The sequence below is a fragment of the Ctenopharyngodon idella genome, chromosome 17 (assembly GCF_019924925.1).
Source record: "Ctenopharyngodon idella isolate HZGC_01 chromosome 17, HZGC01, whole genome shotgun sequence".
Classification (NCBI taxonomy): Eukaryota; Metazoa; Chordata; class Actinopteri; order Cypriniformes; family Xenocyprididae; genus Ctenopharyngodon; species Ctenopharyngodon idella.
In genome coordinates, this window is record NC_067236.1 from 8081751 (window position 1) to 8100764 (window position 19014).

The 19014-nt window shown below is 36.1% G+C and overlaps 1 protein-coding gene across 3 annotated transcripts; it reads left to right on the forward strand.

The window, feature by feature from the left end:
• The first annotated feature begins 33 nt into the window (after nt 1-33).
• On the forward strand, nt 34-16574 carry acss1 (acyl-CoA synthetase short chain family member 1). 3 transcript variants are annotated; one of them, XM_051868962.1, is made up of 14 exons: nt 41-588; nt 791-887; nt 2945-3144; nt 5171-5346; nt 8153-8305; nt 10520-10667; nt 11439-11576; nt 12832-12924; nt 13068-13180; nt 14036-14162; nt 14469-14596; nt 15147-15210; nt 15465-15586; nt 15784-16574. In XM_051868962.1, the coding sequence occupies exons 1-14, from the start codon at nt 237-239 to the stop codon at nt 15955-15957; spliced, it is 2085 nt and encodes a 694-aa protein (XP_051724922.1). In that variant the 5' UTR covers nt 41-236; the 3' UTR covers nt 15958-16574. The 3 variants fall into 3 exon arrangements, with proteins under 3 accessions (XP_051724923.1, XP_051724922.1, XP_051724925.1); XM_051868963.1 differs by lacking the exon at nt 15465-15586 and having other exon boundaries at nt 34-588; XM_051868965.1 differs by lacking the exons at nt 41-588; nt 791-887; nt 5171-5346.
• Nucleotides 16575-19014: the final 2440 nt, after the last annotated feature.

Sequence of the window (19014 nt, forward strand, 5' to 3'; positions counted from 1 at the left end):
CATTCAAAACTCCCAGTCATTAAAGGAAATTGCAGTGCTGTAATCGATGGTAAAAGGCACAGCACTAGTGATTCATGGCAGGTTTTGGTTCATTGTGAAGCTGATTTAGGGGGCGGTTTGAAGTGAGATATTCTTCAGACTTTGTCAACAAGTTTCCTCCTCCCTCTTTTCGGAGGAACAGTCACGGGCTGTGGAAACTTGAGCAAACTTCACTCCAGCACGGACTGGGAGGAATAATGGCTGGACGCGTGGGCACAAGTTTGCTGAATTCTTTGGCCAGGGGAAACGTTGTCTTTAGGAACAAGAAATGTTTGCGCAGAAGTGTTGCGTTCATCTCACGGTGTCATGCGAGGTCTCACTCTCAGTCCACCAGCAGCATCAGCGCGGCTCAACCGGACCTCAGCTCGCATCTCGCTGGAAAGACCTACGCAGAATTATATGAAATGTCAATCAAAGACCCAGAAACTTTCTGGGGATCCATTGCCAAGGAAAGGCTGGCATGGACCAAACCTTTCGATCAAGTGACGCACTGTGATCTCTCCAGCGGGAAAATCAACTGGTTTCTTGGAGGGCAACTTAATGTCTCGGGTGAGTGTTGCATCTTTTCTTTACTCCACTTCCCAATATGACTCAAACGTCATTTCTGTCTATCAGAACATAAAAGTTATGAGTGTATTTGATCTTAACTGAGATGGTAATACTTACATTTTCCCATGCTTTATAACTGCACAAAGAACAACTTTCTTGTCAACAGTAAAAAGTAGTAATTTCCTCTTACAATGATTGACAGAGAATTGTTTGGATGTACACGTGGCAAAGGATCCAAACAGAGTGGCCTTGATTTGGGAGAAAGATGAACCTGGCACAGAGGAAAGGATCACATACAGGTACATGAAGGTCCTGAGAAATTCACGTGTGGCCTTATCATCACCCACCCCCAACCTCAACCCCCACCCACAGTTTTACATTTTCTACCCACAGGGGTTACAGCAAGAAGTTTTAACGTGTGTCTGTTTTTTTTAACTAACCAGTGTATACTTTTATGTTGCTGTTACTTATTTTTTTAATTGTTAGGATAGTATATATTCAAGTAGTAACTAGCATTTAGTCGGTTAGTAACTGCTTATTCATAACATGCTGGTTGCTTTGCTTTTAGTTACTATATCCCAGTAGTGATAAGTTGCAGTGTTCATTTAATATTATTTATATACTATTCTGGCTTTTATTAATATTAATATTAATATTATTAATTTTTAATTAACTGAAAATATAAAAATAAAAGCTTTCATCTTAATTTTAAGGTTTTAGTAATTGTATTATGTTCTTTTGTCATTTTTATTAGTTTTATATATATATTTTGCTTCGATGTATTTTTAAGTTAAGTTTTAGTAAGTTTAGTTCAACTTATTTTAATTTAGTTAAAATTTTTCATCTAATATTTATATTTTATTCCAGCTTTATTTCGATAATTGAAAAGGATGCAAGTTACTGAGAACACTTAAATTACTATTCCATTGGAATTTAAAACAAATGACGAATTTTGTTACTGAATTCTGTTCACGTAAGACTAGGACTGTAAGTAGTATGCTCATTTCCCCTAGTTTTTCCTTTAGATTACCTTTGCTATCATTTAATGCTCACTTGAAGTTATTTTTAAAACACTAACCCCCTAGTCTCACAGGCTTAAGCTAGTCCTAGACTAAAATGCATGTTTGAGCTGTTTTAACTGAAAGCATCTTGTACTGACATGTCAGTGCCATTGTTTTGTCTCAAGATGCACACCAGTGATGTTTTTTTCCTAGTGTACGTTTATAAAAGCTACTTAAATATCCTAATTGAACTAAGGCCTAATCCTGGCTTAGGCTAAACCCTGTCTGTGAAACCAGGCCTAATAATTTAATAAAACAGTTAAATGTAATCTAGCAAATCTCAAAATGAATATACGTTTTTCATACTGTTCTTTATAATTTTGTGACAGATTATAAATCCTGGCCGTACTGAGATAGACATAGTTAATGTGGTATAAGAGCACACTACTGAAAAGTTTGGGGGGAATTCCTTCACATGCACTTTATGATGGAGAACAAAGGCATGTTTTGAGGGTCCTGTGATGGAATGTCAGTTGCCCCGCTCTCTAGTGCCTGAAATAAAGGTTGAATGTTCCTGGCTGTGGTTCTGATCACTGCTGTTAACAGTAGGCTAAATATTTACAGAATCTACTGTCTTCACTGTTACCAAAACATGATGGTCAGCAGGCAGTTTCCTCTGATCCAGCCTGCTCACTGAACCTTGAAATGTAACTATTTCTTATCTTTTATTACAGAGATTTGAAGATTAGTTTTCCAGTATCTCTTGTTCTAGGTCAGATAGGAACCATTTCGGGGTCTTTTGTGAAGCAGCAGTCAGATTTCACAATCTGTCATGTGTGTAAATTATGACACCGTTAGCACAGCGCATGTCACTTTCCTGCGTCCGTGGGTAAGCAGGAAGTTAGAAGACATTGATATGCATTAGTATGAAAGTGAAAGTGTTTTTGTATCTGATCTCACAACCATATGGAGGAGATCAAGAAATGCTTGAGGCCTGACGTATGTACAGTAGACAGGCTGTAATGTACAGTTCTCTGCTTAAGCACACACGTGTCTATTTCTCATTTATGATCTGTTGAATCAAAGTTTCCTCAGAGGCAATCTGGCATAATAATATGTTCAGCAGGCCAACAAAAGCTTGCCAGTACTTTATTATAGTACAGTATAAATACATCATTAAACTACACCCATAAATGCCTGTTTGATATCAAATGTGCATAATAATGACCATGATATGGTCATTCTTCAGTTCAGCACTTGAACCATTTGAAATTCAACCATCACAGATTTGCTTAAATACTTTCCCACCTGCATGATTTCCTGTTACTCAGCTGTATGTTTATATCAAATCTCAGGGAGCTTCTGGAGATGACCTGTCGCCTTGCCAATGCATTGAAAAGTCATGGGGTCCAGAGGGGAGAGAGGGTGGCCATCTACATGCCTGTGTCTCCCATGGCAGTAGCAGCCATGTTGGCCTGTGCCCGTATCGGTGCTGTACACACTGTGGTGTTTGCAGGGTTCAGCTCAGAGGCTCTGGCTGGCAGAATTCAGGATGGTGAGTAAAATAATTTGGGGTATTTTTATACCCCACACTATAATTTTATCATCATTTGCACCCAAAAAAATTTAATGTTATTTTAACTTAAGGTCAATTATACTGCTTATATCCTCTCTGTGTACCATGTGTCACAATTAAAAGTGATCTGGCAAGATCAAGTTTTTGTATATTTGGATAATTTTTATGAAATTGTGTTTGAAACTATTTGGACACACAGATATTAGAGAGATGCAAAAGCTTGTCTGAGAAAATGATACACCATCAGTGCTGAGGTGCTCCGTAACGTAGGGTGGGTTTTTTGCAAAGGGTCAGTTGCTTACATTTGTGACCTATTTAAAGGTGCAGTAAGCAATTTCTGAGAAACACTGTTGAAAGTGGATCGGACCGAGCACCACAACACACTTGTAGCCAGTCAGCAGTGTGAAGCATTTATATTCATGATGGGGGAGGAGAGAGAGTGGGCAAGAGGGAGATTTGAAGAAAGACTGTAGAAAGAGAGATGGCTGAAAGACATTACAAAAGAGAAAATGCCAGAGGAATATCACTGGAAAAAGAAGGGCTATGATCTGGCAAGATCTTTAGGACCCATTTTAATATTAGAAAAGATTTCCAGCGCTGGAGAGACCTAAGCGAGAAGGCCTGAAAAATGGAAGCAGAGGTTGCGTTGTTTCTGCTCCATACGTGAGTGAGTATCATTGGTTTTGCTGTGTTTCACAAAACCAATATATGCTGTTGTTGTAATGTTAGCTAACAGGAGAGTTTTGATTGTCATTGTTTGTCTGTAGCTGGTGTGCTGCTGGCAACTAACAATGAACTCTTGCTTGTATATACTTTTGTGTACTGTATGCTCATTTTTTTGTTCTTCCATTCGTCCGTCATCTTCATTTTATTTTTCGTAAATTTTGGGGCATTTTGTGAGCAGAGTAATGAAGGGAGGGATGTGTCTGGGTTGATTTCAAATATCAACAGTGTTCAACAATGTTTCTCAGAAATTGCTTACTGCACCTATAAATAAAGCATGAAATGGCATTTATTCAACATATAAAGATTTCTAAAGGATCATATGAAACAGGAGTAATGGTTGCTGAAAATTCAGCTTTGCCATCACATTAATAAATTACATTTTAAAATATATTAAAATAGAAAACGGTTCTTTGAAATTGTAATAATTTTTGATCAAATGAATGCAGCCTTGGTGAGCATAAGAGACTTCTTTTAAAAACATTTAAAAAAATCTTACCGACCCCAAACTTTTGAATGGCAGCGTAGGTCTATAGAAATATAAAATAAATAGAAAATTGGCTTTGTGATGTCAGTCAAGTTGCTTCAGAGGCAGAGCAAGTTATTATATTTTGATGAAAGATTACAAAGATTTTTTTTTCCTTGCATTCACTGATGAATTGTGCACAATAAGACCAAGAACATGTTTTTAAAAAAAGAAAACAGTCAATTTTAGTTTCTTGTTGGCTTTTGAAATTGAACATAACATGGATTAATGTTCTCTCCTAGTTATTCTAGTAAAAGCCCTGCATGCTTTTCAGGAAATACTGAAAAATCAGTTGTGTTTCCATGTTTTGAATGTTTTATACATGCTACGTTAGAGCATTGTAAAAATGTAAACCCTACGTAGAGCATCTTGGGATATGTATGTGTACGTGATGGTCTGGACAGAGATAAATTTCAGAGGGCGTTTGTTGTCAGACAGGCCTGTCTTTATCTTATTTAATAAAACAGACACTGAGCAGATGTTTCTCTCTGATCTTATTTGATGTAATATGAATCCAACAACAGCACTGCAGTTAAGACAGGTTTCTTAAAATATTGCAAACGTATAAATTGCTTTCTTAAAAATGACCTAAAATGAAGTATGTTTACACATGCAGTGCCATCATATCTAAATTTAGCTCCCACTTAATGGTAACAAGCACATCAGCTCAGTTGCTGTATCAGCAATTGTACGCTGTCAAAATAGTGCATGTTCCGATGTCTTTTTCATTTTTTCTTTTCTCTCCAATACACACAGCCCAGTGCAAGTTTGTCATCACATGCAACCAAGGCGTTAGGGGCGGCCGTGTCTTCGATCTGAAGTCCACAGTGGACAAAGCAGTGAAGAGCTGTCCGTCTGTCCGGCGTGTGTTTGTGGCTAAGAGAACTAACAATAGCATGCCAATGGGAAAACTAGACATTTCATTAGATGAGGTAAACCACACAACAATGACCTCCTGCAGAGTACAGAGATTAGAAAGCCAAATTAGAAACATTTTGTCATTATTTTCTTAATTGTTGCATTTTGTTTTTTACATCTTTGCCAGAGCTAAACAATAAGGATGGTCTGCAGTTGACTGAAAAAATTGGGCCAGCACTATACCTTAACTTAACTAAAAAAAATATACATTTATATGTGTGGAAAATATATTAAAATAAATCCTATTTTTTTAAACAACAATAAATACAACACATGATATTAAACATTAAAAAATAATAAATATTATTCGATGTACAAAAAAATACACACTTAAAACCAGAAATTTAAAAAGATAAATATAAAAATATAAATTTAAATTAATAAAAAAAAATTTGTTTTGGGGCGAGTAAAAATGTTGGCAAACCAAGTCAAATCTTAACCATGGGCTCAATCATGCAAGGAAAATGAATCTTTACTTGTTTTGAGCCTTGTCTGCTGTTTTTACCAATTTGCCAGACAAACAAATGTGCCGTTGAAAGATACTTTGTTCAGCCATAAAAAAAATAAAAGTAACATGACTGCAACAAGGGAGAAGTTGTTTAACTTAAAGGATTAGTTCAATTTGAAATGAAAATTAGCCCAAGCTTTACTCAACCTCAAGCCATCCTAGGTGTATATGCCTTGATGAACATAATCGCAGAAATATTGATAAATATCCTGACGCATCCAAGCTTTATAATGGAAGTGAACGGGACCCACGAGTATGAGCTGAAGAAAGTGCTTCTATCCATCATAAATATGTGCTCCACACAGCTCCAGGGGGTTAATAAAGGCCTTCTGAAGCGAAGCGATGCATTTGTGTAAAAAAATATCCATATTTAACAAGTTATGAAGTAAAATATGTAGCTTCCGCCAGACCACCTTCCGTATTGAAGTTACGAAGAAAGTGTAAACTGGCATCATGTCAGTTACACTTTTTACGTAAGTTGAATAGGGAAGGTGTAGGGCGTAGCGTAAGCTTTGTGAACTGCAAGAGATTTACACTTTCTGCGTACGTTGAATATGGAAGGCGGCTCGTGCGGAAGCTAGAAATTCTACTTCATAACTTGTTAAATGTGGATATTTCTTTTACACAAACGCATCGCTTCGCTTCAGAAGGCCTTTATTAACCCCCCGGAGCTGTGTGGAGCACATATTTATGATGGATGGAAGCACTTTCTTCAGCTCATACTCATTGAACCCTATCACTGCCATTATAAAGCTCGGACACGTCAGGATATTTATTAATATTTCTGCGATTATGTTCATCAGAAAGAAGAAAGTCATATACACCTAGGATGGCTTGAGGGTGAGTAAAGCTTGGGCTAATTTTCATTTCAAAGTGAACTAATCCTTTAAGCAGGATATTAAAATGGTTTACATTTGCCAAAACATCAAATTCATTAATCTATCGATTTCCAATTATTTAATATCTGTGCAGTGTATAGGTCACTTTCTGCTATTTACAAGCCACTGGGCTTTGCACAACTTTTTAATGGTTTGTGAAGCGAGGAAGGAATGTGTACCTAATTAGGACAGAAGACTTTCTAAATATTGAAGTTTCTACTTCATTTGAGTAGTTGGGGGATGTCTGTCTGTCTTGTTTTGTCTTGCCAGATATGTCTGTCTGTCTGTCTCTATAGTGATGTTTCCCCACTCTGTACAAGGGCACCAATTCTAGACCAGGAAAATTTGTCACATAGTGGGCACATGCTCTGCCAGTATTTTATATTTACGGACAGTTCACGGAAATACTGAATTACACAAGAAAGGCTGATCTGGGCCTCTCTAAACTCTCCACATGCAGTTTAAATTGGCTTTAGAGTTACGTTTTAAGAACAATGTTTTGGTTGCAGGGTGAATATCTCATGTAATCTCATTATTTGCAGGAAACGCTTTAGCTTTCAACATTAATGGTGGCAAAACAAACGGAAAATCCATTTAGACTATACAAAGATTATTATTTTATTACACAACAGATAAAAGGCAATAACAACGAAGCACATAACTGAAAGTTAACACTTTTATGACTGCATGAAAATGCAGTTAAGTTATTTAGGTGATTGTTAAAATTTAACTTGCATTTGAGTGATTATTAATTCAGTTCTGAAGAACACCAGAGACACTTCCTGAAGCTCACAGCTGCATGTGAAGGTGTGGAAAGTTGTCCTTCCTACTGTGTGTAACTTCCATATCAAAGATATCCTATTGTCACAGCTCACCTTGATAATGAAGAACTTCACACCTCCTCCTCCTCCTCCTATTGAGCTTTACAAGGATTTATACAGGATTAACATGTTATGATTTTATTTTAAATGAAATGTTACAACAGCATACAGATTAATTTAATAATAAACCATTCAGTTACCAATTAATACCTGATAATTAATGTCATGCAACTACATGGACTCTAAAATTGCTATAAAATCAAAGCTATATGTCTCACCAAGTTGTGTTCCAAATTTGATGTTGACATCACAAAAATTGAGGTTTCTATGAGATTTTCTGTTTAGGTGCTATACCAAAAATAGACACCCTAGTGTGATGTGTTCTCCTTTTATAAATTAATTAATTTCTGTCAGAATATCACTTCTATCATACAACATTCACCAAATATTCACTAAATATACAACATTCATCAAACAGTGAATCTCAGACCTTTCCAGCGATATGTGTTTTGTCAAGATTAGAAAAAGATTTGATTATAAAATATGCAGTAAATTTTGTCAAATGGTCTAATAATGTAAATAAAATGAATGTACTTTTTCCTGTCTGCGTCAGGTGATGGCAGGACAGTCTTCGGTCTGTGCTCCAGAGCCCATGGATAGCGAGGAGATGCTGTTCATGCTGTATACCTCAGGCAGTACGGGTAAACCCAAGGGCATTGTGCACACACAGGCTGGTTACCTGCTCTACACTTCCCTTACACATCAGGTATGTGCTTCTCTGATCTCACTGATGCTGTCACACTGGCTAAAGATCATAACACTGAGAAAAGTTTAATATACAGTAGTCAACAATTGAAGTGGATCAAAACCTTTCATCAAAGTTGTCCTAAAACCTTCTTCTTAGGACAGCTTAGTTCTTAGGACAACTTTGATGAACTTTTGTGATCCACTTCAAATGTTGACTACTATATATAAAAACCATATATACACTATATTATATATATATATTATATATATACACACACAGTGCTCAGTGTAAATGAGTACACCCCCTTTGAAAAGTAACATTTTAAACAATATCTCAATGAACACAAAAACAATTTCCAAAATGTTGACAAGACTAAGTTTAATGTAACATCTGTACTTAACCTTACTTTCATGTTATAAGTTTAATATTATAACTTAGATTACACATTTTACTCAAAATAGGGTGATGCAAAAATGAGTACACCCCACAACAAAAATGACTACATCTAGCACTTTGTATGGCCTCCATGATTTTTAATGACATCACCAAGTCTTCTAGGCACGGAATGAACAAGTTGGCAACATTTTGCAACATCTATATTTTTCCATTCTTCAAGAATGACCTCTTTTAGAGACTGGATGCTGGACGGAGAGTGATGCTCAACTTGTCTCTTCAGAATTCCCCATAGGTGTTCGATTGGGTTCAGATCAGGAGCCACTGAATCACTTTCACCCTGTTCTTCTTCAGAAATCCAACAGTGGCCTTAGATGTGTATTTAGGATCACTGTCATGTTGGAAAAGTGCACGACGACCAAGGGCATGGAGTGATGGTAGCATCTTCTCTTTCAGTATAGAGCAGTACATCTGTGAATTCATGATGCCATCAATGAAATGCAGCTCCCCGACACCAGCAGCACTCATGAGGACCACATAAGGACACTGCCACCACCATGTTTAACTGTAGGCACCATGCATTTTTCTTTGTGTTCCTCACCTTTGCGACACCATACAGTTTTGAAGCCATCAGTTCCAAAAACATTTATCTTGGTCTCATCACTCCAGAGTATAGAGTCCCAGTAGTCTTCATCTTTGTCAGCATGGGCCCTGGCAAAGGCGGGCTTTTTTGTGCCTGGGCTTTAGGAAAGGCTTCTTTTGTGGACGGCACCCATGCATGCCATTCCTCTGCAGTGTACGTGGTATTGTGTCACAGGAAATAGTCACCCCAGTTTGGCTTTCTACTTCTTTAGATAACTGCAGTGAACTTGCATGCCGATTTTCTTCAACCCTTCTCATCAAAAGACGCTCCTGTCAAGGTGTTAACTTTCGTGGACGACCTGGACGTCTCTGTGAGATGGTTGCAGTTCCATCTTTTTAAATTTTTGTACCACTTTTGCTACAGTATTCTGACTGATAAGTAAAGCTTTGCTGATCTTCTTGTAGCCTTCACCTTTCTGTTGTAAAGAAATTATTTTCTTTCTCAGGTCTTCTGACATTTCTCTTCCATGTGGTGCCATTGCTGACAGCATGAAATGGGAAGGGGTTTTAACACCATTTTATAGTCAGCTGTCTGCTGGACACCTGTGTAATCAATAATTAGACTCACCTGTGGTTGAATTCTTGTTAAATTAGACATTTGTAGTCTAAAATTTCGCTTTGCTCCAGAGACTTTCAGTGGGGTGTACTCATTTTTGCATCACCCTTATTTTGAGTAAAACTGAAAATTTTGTTCTCTAAGTCATATTATTAACCTTACTTTCATGTTATAAGTTAAAAAGATGTTATATAAAACTTAGTCTTGTCAACAGTTTGGAAATTGTTTTTGTGTTTACTGAGATATTGTTTAAAATGTTACTTTTCAAAGGGGGTGTACTTATTTACGCTGAGCACTGTATATTGGCAGCATGTGGAGGACCAACAACATCTTTTGGCTCTTTGTTGTATATCTGAACAGAATAATGATGGTGGTGGTAACAGAAAAAATACCATTGTATGTGTAATAAGTGACTTTAACCAAATGTAATATGTTGTATTATAATAATGAAATATATTCTAACAATTATTTCCTTACACTCCATTGTAGTTTAAGTGTGTCATCTAATGTTTTATATTATAACCACATTTACAAAAGCATGCACAATGAATATACATTCAGCAGTCAATTTTCTGAATAGCTTTAGATGATGTCATTTTTGTCCATTTGTGTACCTCTTGTGTACCTGTCTGTTGTTGTAGTATGTGTTTGACTACACACCTGGAGATGTTTTTGGCTGTGTTGCTGACATCGGTTGGATTACGGGTCACAGTTATGTGGTGTACGGACCTCTGTGTAACGGAGCCACTTCTGTTCTGTTTGAGAGTACACCCGTGTACCCCAATCCAGGTGAAATATCAGGAGAAATTGTATATACTAATTATGAGCCATGACAGTGATGCAGTATATATAATGCACATACAGTCTGTTTCTTTTTTAGTTTAAATTTCTGTTTTAGTTAATGTGGTTTATAGGCATGATAAATAATGTGCATTTGTATTGCCAAAGCATTTGCATTTATCTGCAGACAATAAGTAAAGTTAAATTTTCAAATGCATCACTACAGAGAGAATTAAACAAGATGGAAAGTGGGAGACACATCTATTCAGTCCTTAAGTTTAGTAATTGTGTCAGTCGTGTTCCTGTTCCCATTCTGATAGAGGTGGTGACCCCTCTAGATCATGTCAGATAGTGTCACTGTCTCTCCCAGCCCTTCAGAATGAAGGAACTTCTTTTTGTTCTGTTCTCAGATAAAATCTTGTGACACATTAACCTGTATAATGTGTCTTATCTGCCTTTATGAGTGTATTTTAATGGAAATGAGCCTTCATAAGTGGCGTAAAGCAGTGTGCTCTTTACAATGTGACCTCTACAGGAAACATTTCCGTTGATGTACTTCTAAAAAAACCTGCTTTTCAAAACCTGTTTCTGTGCTGGTATCAATAAGGCAATGTGTTTGTGTAATATCGGGTTTTAATTAGTCATCATTACTACTGATGTTCATATTTGTTTTTTGTAAGTTCATAACTTATGTGTTTTGTTGAAATGCTGTCTGGTTGTAAATCAGACACTTCATTGTCTTTGTCCTGACTGTTAGAATGTGTTTTGTGACTGTTTTAGGTCGTTACTGGGAGACAGTTCAGAGGTTACAAATAAACCAGTTTTATGGAGCTCCAACTGCCATCAGATTACTCCTGAAATATGAAGAAAACTGGGTGAAGAATTATGACAGGTCATCACTGAAGACACTTGCATCTGGTGAGACATCAAAAGTTTAATAGCAAATATATATATTTTTATTGGAGCTATAAATATATAATATTTGTTTGGAAGAGTACACTACCATTCAAATGTTTGGGGTCAGTAAGATTTTTCAGCAAGAATGCATTAAATTGATCAAAAGTGATAGTAAATACATTTATTATGTTGCAAAAAAACCTATTTTAAATAAATGCTGTTCTTTTGAACGTTCTATTCATTAAAAAATCCTGAAAAATAATAAGAAATATATCTTGAGCAGCAAACCAGCATATTAGAATGATTTCTGAAGTATCATGTGACACTGAAGACTGGAGTAATGATGCTGAAAATACAGCTTTGCCATCACTGGAATAAATAGCATTTTAGAAAATATAAAAAAGAAAACAGTTTATTTTAAAATGTAATAATATTTCACAATATATCTTTATTTTGATCAAATGAATGCAGCCTTGGTAAGCATTAGAGAAAAAAACAAAAAAATTATTGTTTCAATGTGAATTGTATTAATTCTTAATTTTCACATTCAAACAAATTCAATTTCAAATTTCAATGAAAATTATTTTAATTAATTTTTAATTAAATAATTAAAAAATTAAAAAAATTCAATCGTATCGCTTTGAAAATTTTGTAAATACATCTTGAGACTTAAGATGTCTTAGCAGTGTGAAAGTCAGTGTGTTGTTTGTCATTTAACACACTTTTTAGCAGCGTATTACGACTTAACCCTGGGTTACTTCAGGTTGATTACTCCTGTAGTAAGAAGAATAAGTGCATTGCACCAGCACAATGGGGATGAGGAACTCATCAGCTCTCCAGGTCAAAGGTCACCATTTTCAGAAATTGAACCGAAGAAGTACAATATATGGGCTATTCTTTCGAGCCTAGATATTGCATTTCCACTATGCTGGTATAGTTGGCTCCTTGTGGGAGAGCATTCAGCCACAGTTAAAGTTTAGCCTGCTTACTCTGGATTATTTTTAATGAGTCTAGTCACACACCCTTTGAGTTCAACAATGGAAAATCTGACTTTGCGCCAAACATCAAGGACACTAGATTGTGTGCGCAGCTGATCTGGGTTTTGTTGGCCCCTTCAGTGCCTGTCAGTTCCACTTGAGAAAACAGGGCTAAGATTTCCTTGAATTGCAAAGTCATTCTATCATATCAACATAGGGAGCATGTTTTTAAGTGCAGCATTTTTGGGCAATTAATTTGTCTATGTAAATGACCATGTGAATGTGTGATCTGTTGGCAGTTGGAGAGCCCATTAATCACGAGGCGTGGGAATGGTTCCATAATGTGGTCGGGGATGGACGATGCCCTCTGGTGGACACATGGTGGCAAACAGGTAAAATGGAATCGCTGCATCTGTTCTCGTCTGTATATCAAACACTTGATCTTCAGTTTGGCAGCACTGATTAAATGATTTATCATGCGTGACGTTATTCAGAAATAAATAGTTCACCAGGGTTTCTCTCTCTCTCTCTTCAGAAACTGGCGGTGTGTGTATCGCCCCTCTCCCAGCTGAGCCGGGAGCAGAGATCCGGCCTGCCATGGCTATGAGACCCTTTTTTGGCATCCAGCTGGCACTGCTTGGGGAGAAGGTGATCTATACTTGTTTATTTGTGTCCTGACTCACTGCTTGGTCACTTGTTGTTTAGGAACATAGTGTGCATTTATAGCAGGTTCAATTCTTCAACGACACAATGCTATAAAAGCATGTCAACCTCAAAGGAAAAAAAGAAAATGTAATTGTAAGTCACAATAAAAAAGTATGAATTGACATTGTGAGATATAAAGTGTAAATAGCTAGCAATAAAGTTGCGATTGTGTGATATAAAGCCCCAATTGTAAGATATAGTCATATTCTAAAAAAAAAATTACAATTGTGAAATAAAGTAATAATTGCTAGATATAAAGCCCCAAAAGTAAGATATATATAATCTGAAATTTAAAAAAAATATATTGTTTGTCAAATAAAAAGTCATAATTGTGAGATATAAAGCTTCAAATGTAAGATATATTCATAATCTGAAATAAAAATGGGTTTTTATTAGCTCTTTACTTCCTGGCAAGCCCAATGTTTTTAGGTGTTTTCTAGAGTAGTTGTTGTAGATAATTGTTAGCAGACTGACCTATTCAGACCTATACAAGGGTAATATTGCCTGGTTCTGCCTGGATCCAATGCACTCAGCTTCCCCCACTCTTATTAAGGAAAGCATTGTGTTACAGACCTTGATGGATGTCAAATTCTCTTCTGCAGCTGGAAAGAAAAAAAAACAGCAATAATGCGAGCTGGAGCAGGTCCAACTTCCTCTGAGGCACTCCTTTGTTACACTCTGGGGCTGTTCACAGAGATTGTTACCCCCTCCCATGAAGATCAACTGAGAGACAAGACCTCTCAGTGTACATGCTTTTAGTCAAGTGAAATAATAACCAACCTTTTGGTTCTTCAACAGGGACAGATAATAACAGGAAATGATGTCAGTGGAGCTCTGTGCATCAGCAAGCCATGGCCTGGAATGGCCAGAACCATATATGGAGACCACCAGAGATTCGTGGATGCATATTTTAAACCGTACCAAGGTGAGTGAGACCCCTGGGGCTCTTGAAGCTCCTTCTTGTTATAAAAGTTATGAAAAAGAAAAGTTTGGATACTTATTCAAATGTTCTTTCTGACTTTGACTTCAAAGTGAGACTATGACAGGAATGTTAGCAAGTCCTGGCTGTGAAAATGTCAAAATAATCTTTTTGGATTTTCAAATGTGCTTGCTATTGTTGTGGATTGCGCTCACAATAACTCCAATTAGGTTTTTACTCCATAAAAGGTCAAACTCATAGTGATCAGAGAAATAAGTTGATCTTAAGGTGTTAATTGATGCCATGCCATAGGTCATTATTTTACGGGTGATGGGGCGTACCGCACCAAAGACGGTTACTACCAGATCACAGGACGAATGGATGACGTCATCAATATCAGTGGGCATCGGCTGGGCACCGCTGAGATAGAAGATGCACTGGTGAGACCCGACGGTCCTTTATCACAAGCATAAATCAGTACATAAACACCACTACAATAATTGGTTAAATTTATCAGGCCTAATACAAAACATTTTAAAAACTTTCTATTTTTTTCTACTTTCTATTTAAACTTTTTCAACTTTCTATTCAGAAAAAATCCTGAAAAAATGTATCACTGTTTCCATAAAGATATTATGCAGCACAAGGGTTTTCAATATTTATAATAATAATAGAAAGAATTGTTTCTTGAGCACCAAATCAGCATAAATGAATGATTTTTGAAGGATCATATGACACTGAAGACTGAAGTAATGGCTCATGATAATGGAGCTTTGCCATCACAGGAATAAATTACATTTTAAAATATATTCGATTAGAAAACCGTTCTTTTAATATAATATTTCACAATATTGGTTTTGATTAAATAAATGTAGTTTTGGTGAGCATAAAATACTTCTTTCAAAAACATTTTAAATACCCCAACCCCAAACTTTTGAATGGTTGAGCAGAATCAAAGTTTTGGATGACTGTGTGTTTCTCTGGCATCAGGATGAACATCCAGATGTTCCTGAGACTGCAGTGATCGGAATTCCTCATGAGATCAAAGGAGAAGGTGAGGCCCCCAACGATCCCTCCTATTTTCATTAATGAGCCATCTGGAACGCCAGCCCTCCCCTTCCCGACAAGCAGAGACCTTTAGACCCAATTCATTGTGCGCTTTACAACACCTTTGGTCATTGTGAAAACAACAAAATAATAGAGACATAATTAACTGTCACAAAATATTCAGTGCTTAAAGTAAATCAGATTTTACCTTGCCTGTTTACATTTCTCTCACTTTCTCTTCCTGTCTTTCTCTTTCACCAGTTCCATTTGCATTTGTAGTTTTAAAAGAAACTGCTACTGAGAACCAGCAGGCTGTTGTGGAAGAACTGAGACTTCTAGTGGCTACTAAAATAGCTAAATATGCCGTCCCTGATCATTTCCTGGTATAATCATTAATATTTTTTATTGAACCTTATTGTACAGTGTTAATTGTTGATCTGTATTTATGTATTTAAGAACATTTATATAAGGAGCATTTACAAAGAAAGATTATGAGTGATCATAGAATCAACCAAAATGAATGGTTTGAAGATTTATTTGTTTTGCCAGCTGTGAAAGCATCTCTGCTCTCTTCTTTAAGGTTGTGAAGCGTCTTCCTAAAACACGCTCTGGAAAAATCATGAGGAGAATCTTGCGAAAGGTCGCCATGCACGACACTAGCAGTCTGGGAGACGTCTCCACACTGGATGACCCCTCTGTCGTTTCAGAGATCATTGAGGCCCAAAAACACAAAAGTGATGCAACTAAAAAGTAGAAAAAGACTGTTGGGATGTTGCCACATTTAGTTTGAGGAACTATGAATATGATACTGTGATGACAAGGAATCTGTGAAAGTAATTCACATGTAAATGTGAGAGTAGCAACAATGTTAGCAACACAGAATGCATAAATTGCAGGTTAAATGCTTTCATATGTAGTGAAACATGCACATGAATCCCACCTAAACTGGATGGTATTCCCTCTGTAAGACTGCTAGATGTCAGTTAAGGTTTGTTTAACTTGAACAAACATCTTTTTAAACATTAGTCCTGAGACGTTTTGCAGTGTTCTTCCTCCCTGAGATTTGCTGTGGAACATCAGTATTTAGTTCTTGAGAGATGATTTTATTTTTAAGGTCCTCAATCAGTTTGTCCTCAGGTAAATCTCACCTCTCTCATATAAGCCACTTTGGAGGTTTTATGCCTTAATTTCCTAATGTTTATGACAAAATAAACATGATATGACTGATTAATTTTCAGTCAGTATCACTAAAATGCCATTATATGATACATGCTCTACATATAAGTGGAAGCCTAAATGTTTCCATTTAATTCTGTGTATTTTCTTAGAATAAAAAATCTTTATTGTGAACATTAAAAATGTTTAAAAATATTGTGACTGTGTTATTCATTCATTTCTAATATAAAGCACTTTATATATATATATATATATATATATATATATATATATATAAAATCACTAGAGATGCACCAATATATCGGCCAATAATTGGTATCAGCCGATAAAAGCAAATTTTCACACTCGGCTATCGGCCGATAGTTTAAAAACAGCCGATAGTCAGGGCCAATATATCCTGTCAGTCAAAAGAGGGCAGGAAAATGCACTTAATTTGTGCTTTGTATAAAGAAAATGCTAAGAAACCAGTTTGATGTTCAATATTAATAGTAATTATATGAATCAATAACATTCAGAAAGTTTAAAAATGTTAATTTAATCTTCAGAATTTAGTTAATGTGTTAATGTTAATTTGAGTAATGTGTTTGTTTATAACTGATACCAGTTACTCTGAAACAAGTTGATGAAATCGAGAGAATAAAGTTTTTATTTGCATTTCTTTCAAAATATAATAATTAAAAATATGATTAATTATTAATTATAATGAAATTATCTTTAATTTAAAAGAAGGTATAAAAGGCAGAACCCCCAAACTATTGTTATCGGCAGATATCACTCTGAATAATCGACTATCATATTGGTGGAGAAATTTAATATCGGTGCATCTCTAATAATCACTAATATAACAACAACATGAAAACTCTTTGCAAAAGCACATCTAAAGACACTTCGAGGAGAACTTCACTCTTGACTTTTTACAGATCAAATAAAATAGTAAACCCTAGTAATCCTTCTTGAAGTAGGCCTACACTTGTCTCACAGACAGCAAAATATGTTTCCAGTCATTTGACTCGGACAACTACTTAAAGCTTCTGTTTAAGGTTATCCGGTAACATTTTATTATGATGATTTTGATGATTATGATGAAAAAATCTGACTTTGCTACTTTTGCCAAGACATAGGATGGTCTTATTATTGGAGATACGAGGGAGGGTACACCATGCTGAATAAACCAAAAGCTGTTCATTCAGTGTAGAGAAGCGTTTACTGCTCTACTCCATTGACATCCATTAAAAAACGGCCTTTGGTCTCCTTCCCTACGTACCGCAGCGTTAGGCTATTTCTTGCTAACCTTAGTCGCTTGCCTTAAAGCGGCTTTGCCATGTCTTCAATACTAACCGGATTACATTCTGATAGCACTTCCCCCGCAATTGAATATACAATCTTGGTCAATAAACATTCACACACACAGATCAAGAACGGCGACTTCACAATAGCGCCATCTCCCGGTGAGATAGGAAATGTACAGAGTGTCTCGTTGCAAATAAATCAGTTAAATGCGAAGTGAGCAAAAATCAAATTTATTACATAAATACATTAGTACTAATGTATATTAGTACATTAGTTCTGCAGAAAATATCAGAAATTAGAGAATTCCTATTTCTACCGACAAAAGAAGACTTAATCTTAAAAGAATGACATAATCTTGGTACATAGGTAATTGGTAGTGCAGGTGTAAAGTTAAGTCAGTTTGTTTGTTGTCCTTCCTGTAAAATATGAGACCAAATAATGAAACATAAGTCACAAACATCAGGTCAGGTGTCAAAATAGACACGTGATGTTTGTTAAAGAGAGAAGACAACATACAGGTGGCAGAATGTAAAACATTTGTGAACCAAATTTACTTAAAGGTGGTAGATTTACAGTCTCTCTTCTTGTATTATTTAATCGATTGAAAATCATAGTTTTCTTAAAACCAGTGTATCTATTCTGGTATTTATGTAACTTACAGGCAATATCTGTGGGTCTGACCCATGTCAAGAATGCAGTAACAGTGTTTACTCATTTAGCCCTGCTTTCAGGTAATTTAATATATACTTGTTTTGTAATTAATTAATTTGCTCATACAACCAATTTAATCAAGAGTTATATTTTGTAGAAAGAGAATTGTCAGTTTGAACTTTATTCTTATTCTGTTCCAGTGAATTACTGACAAAAACTCAGCCTTGAAGGGGAAAGATATCTTCTAAGTTTTATCTAATTGTGCTGGCAGGGGTTGTTTATTATTGTTATTGTGAGACGCATGTGACCATGCCAAAGGAACAGTCTCCAGGAGAATTCAACAGTAAGAAGAGTTCTTCCTGAATGTATGACTCACCTGTGACACTTACCAAAGTTTCTTACGTTGCTAGAATGTTCTTATTCTGTACTGTTAATCAGAAACTGTAGGCATGATGTAAACTGATTACCCATTTGACTATAAGTACTAGTGTTTCTATATTCTGAGTTAGTTCATGGCTGGATCCTCGCACTCTTTTTCTACAGCCTATGGTAGTGTGGAGAATTTTGTCTTCAGTAAACTCTCTGTCAAATGACTGAACTTCAGCTTGGACTCCTGGTCTTCATTGAGCACATTGGTCTCTTTATGTGTAATTCCTCTACAAAAGAGTTTTTGAGAAGTGAAATTGTTTAATTT

Excerpts from the sequence above, each read along its gene's own strand:
- acss1 (XM_051868962.1), top strand. The coding sequence starts at position 237 with ATGGCTGGACGCGTGGGCACAAGTTTGCTGAATTCTTTGGCCAGGGGA. Across the intron at positions 14,597-15,146 it reads CTGAGATAGAAGATGCACTG|GATGAACATCCAGATGTTCC; the intron begins GTGAGACCCGAC and ends CTCTGGCATCAG. Across the intron at positions 15,587-15,783 it reads CCGTCCCTGATCATTTCCTG|GTTGTGAAGCGTCTTCCTAA; the intron begins GTATAATCATTA and ends CTCTTCTTTAAG.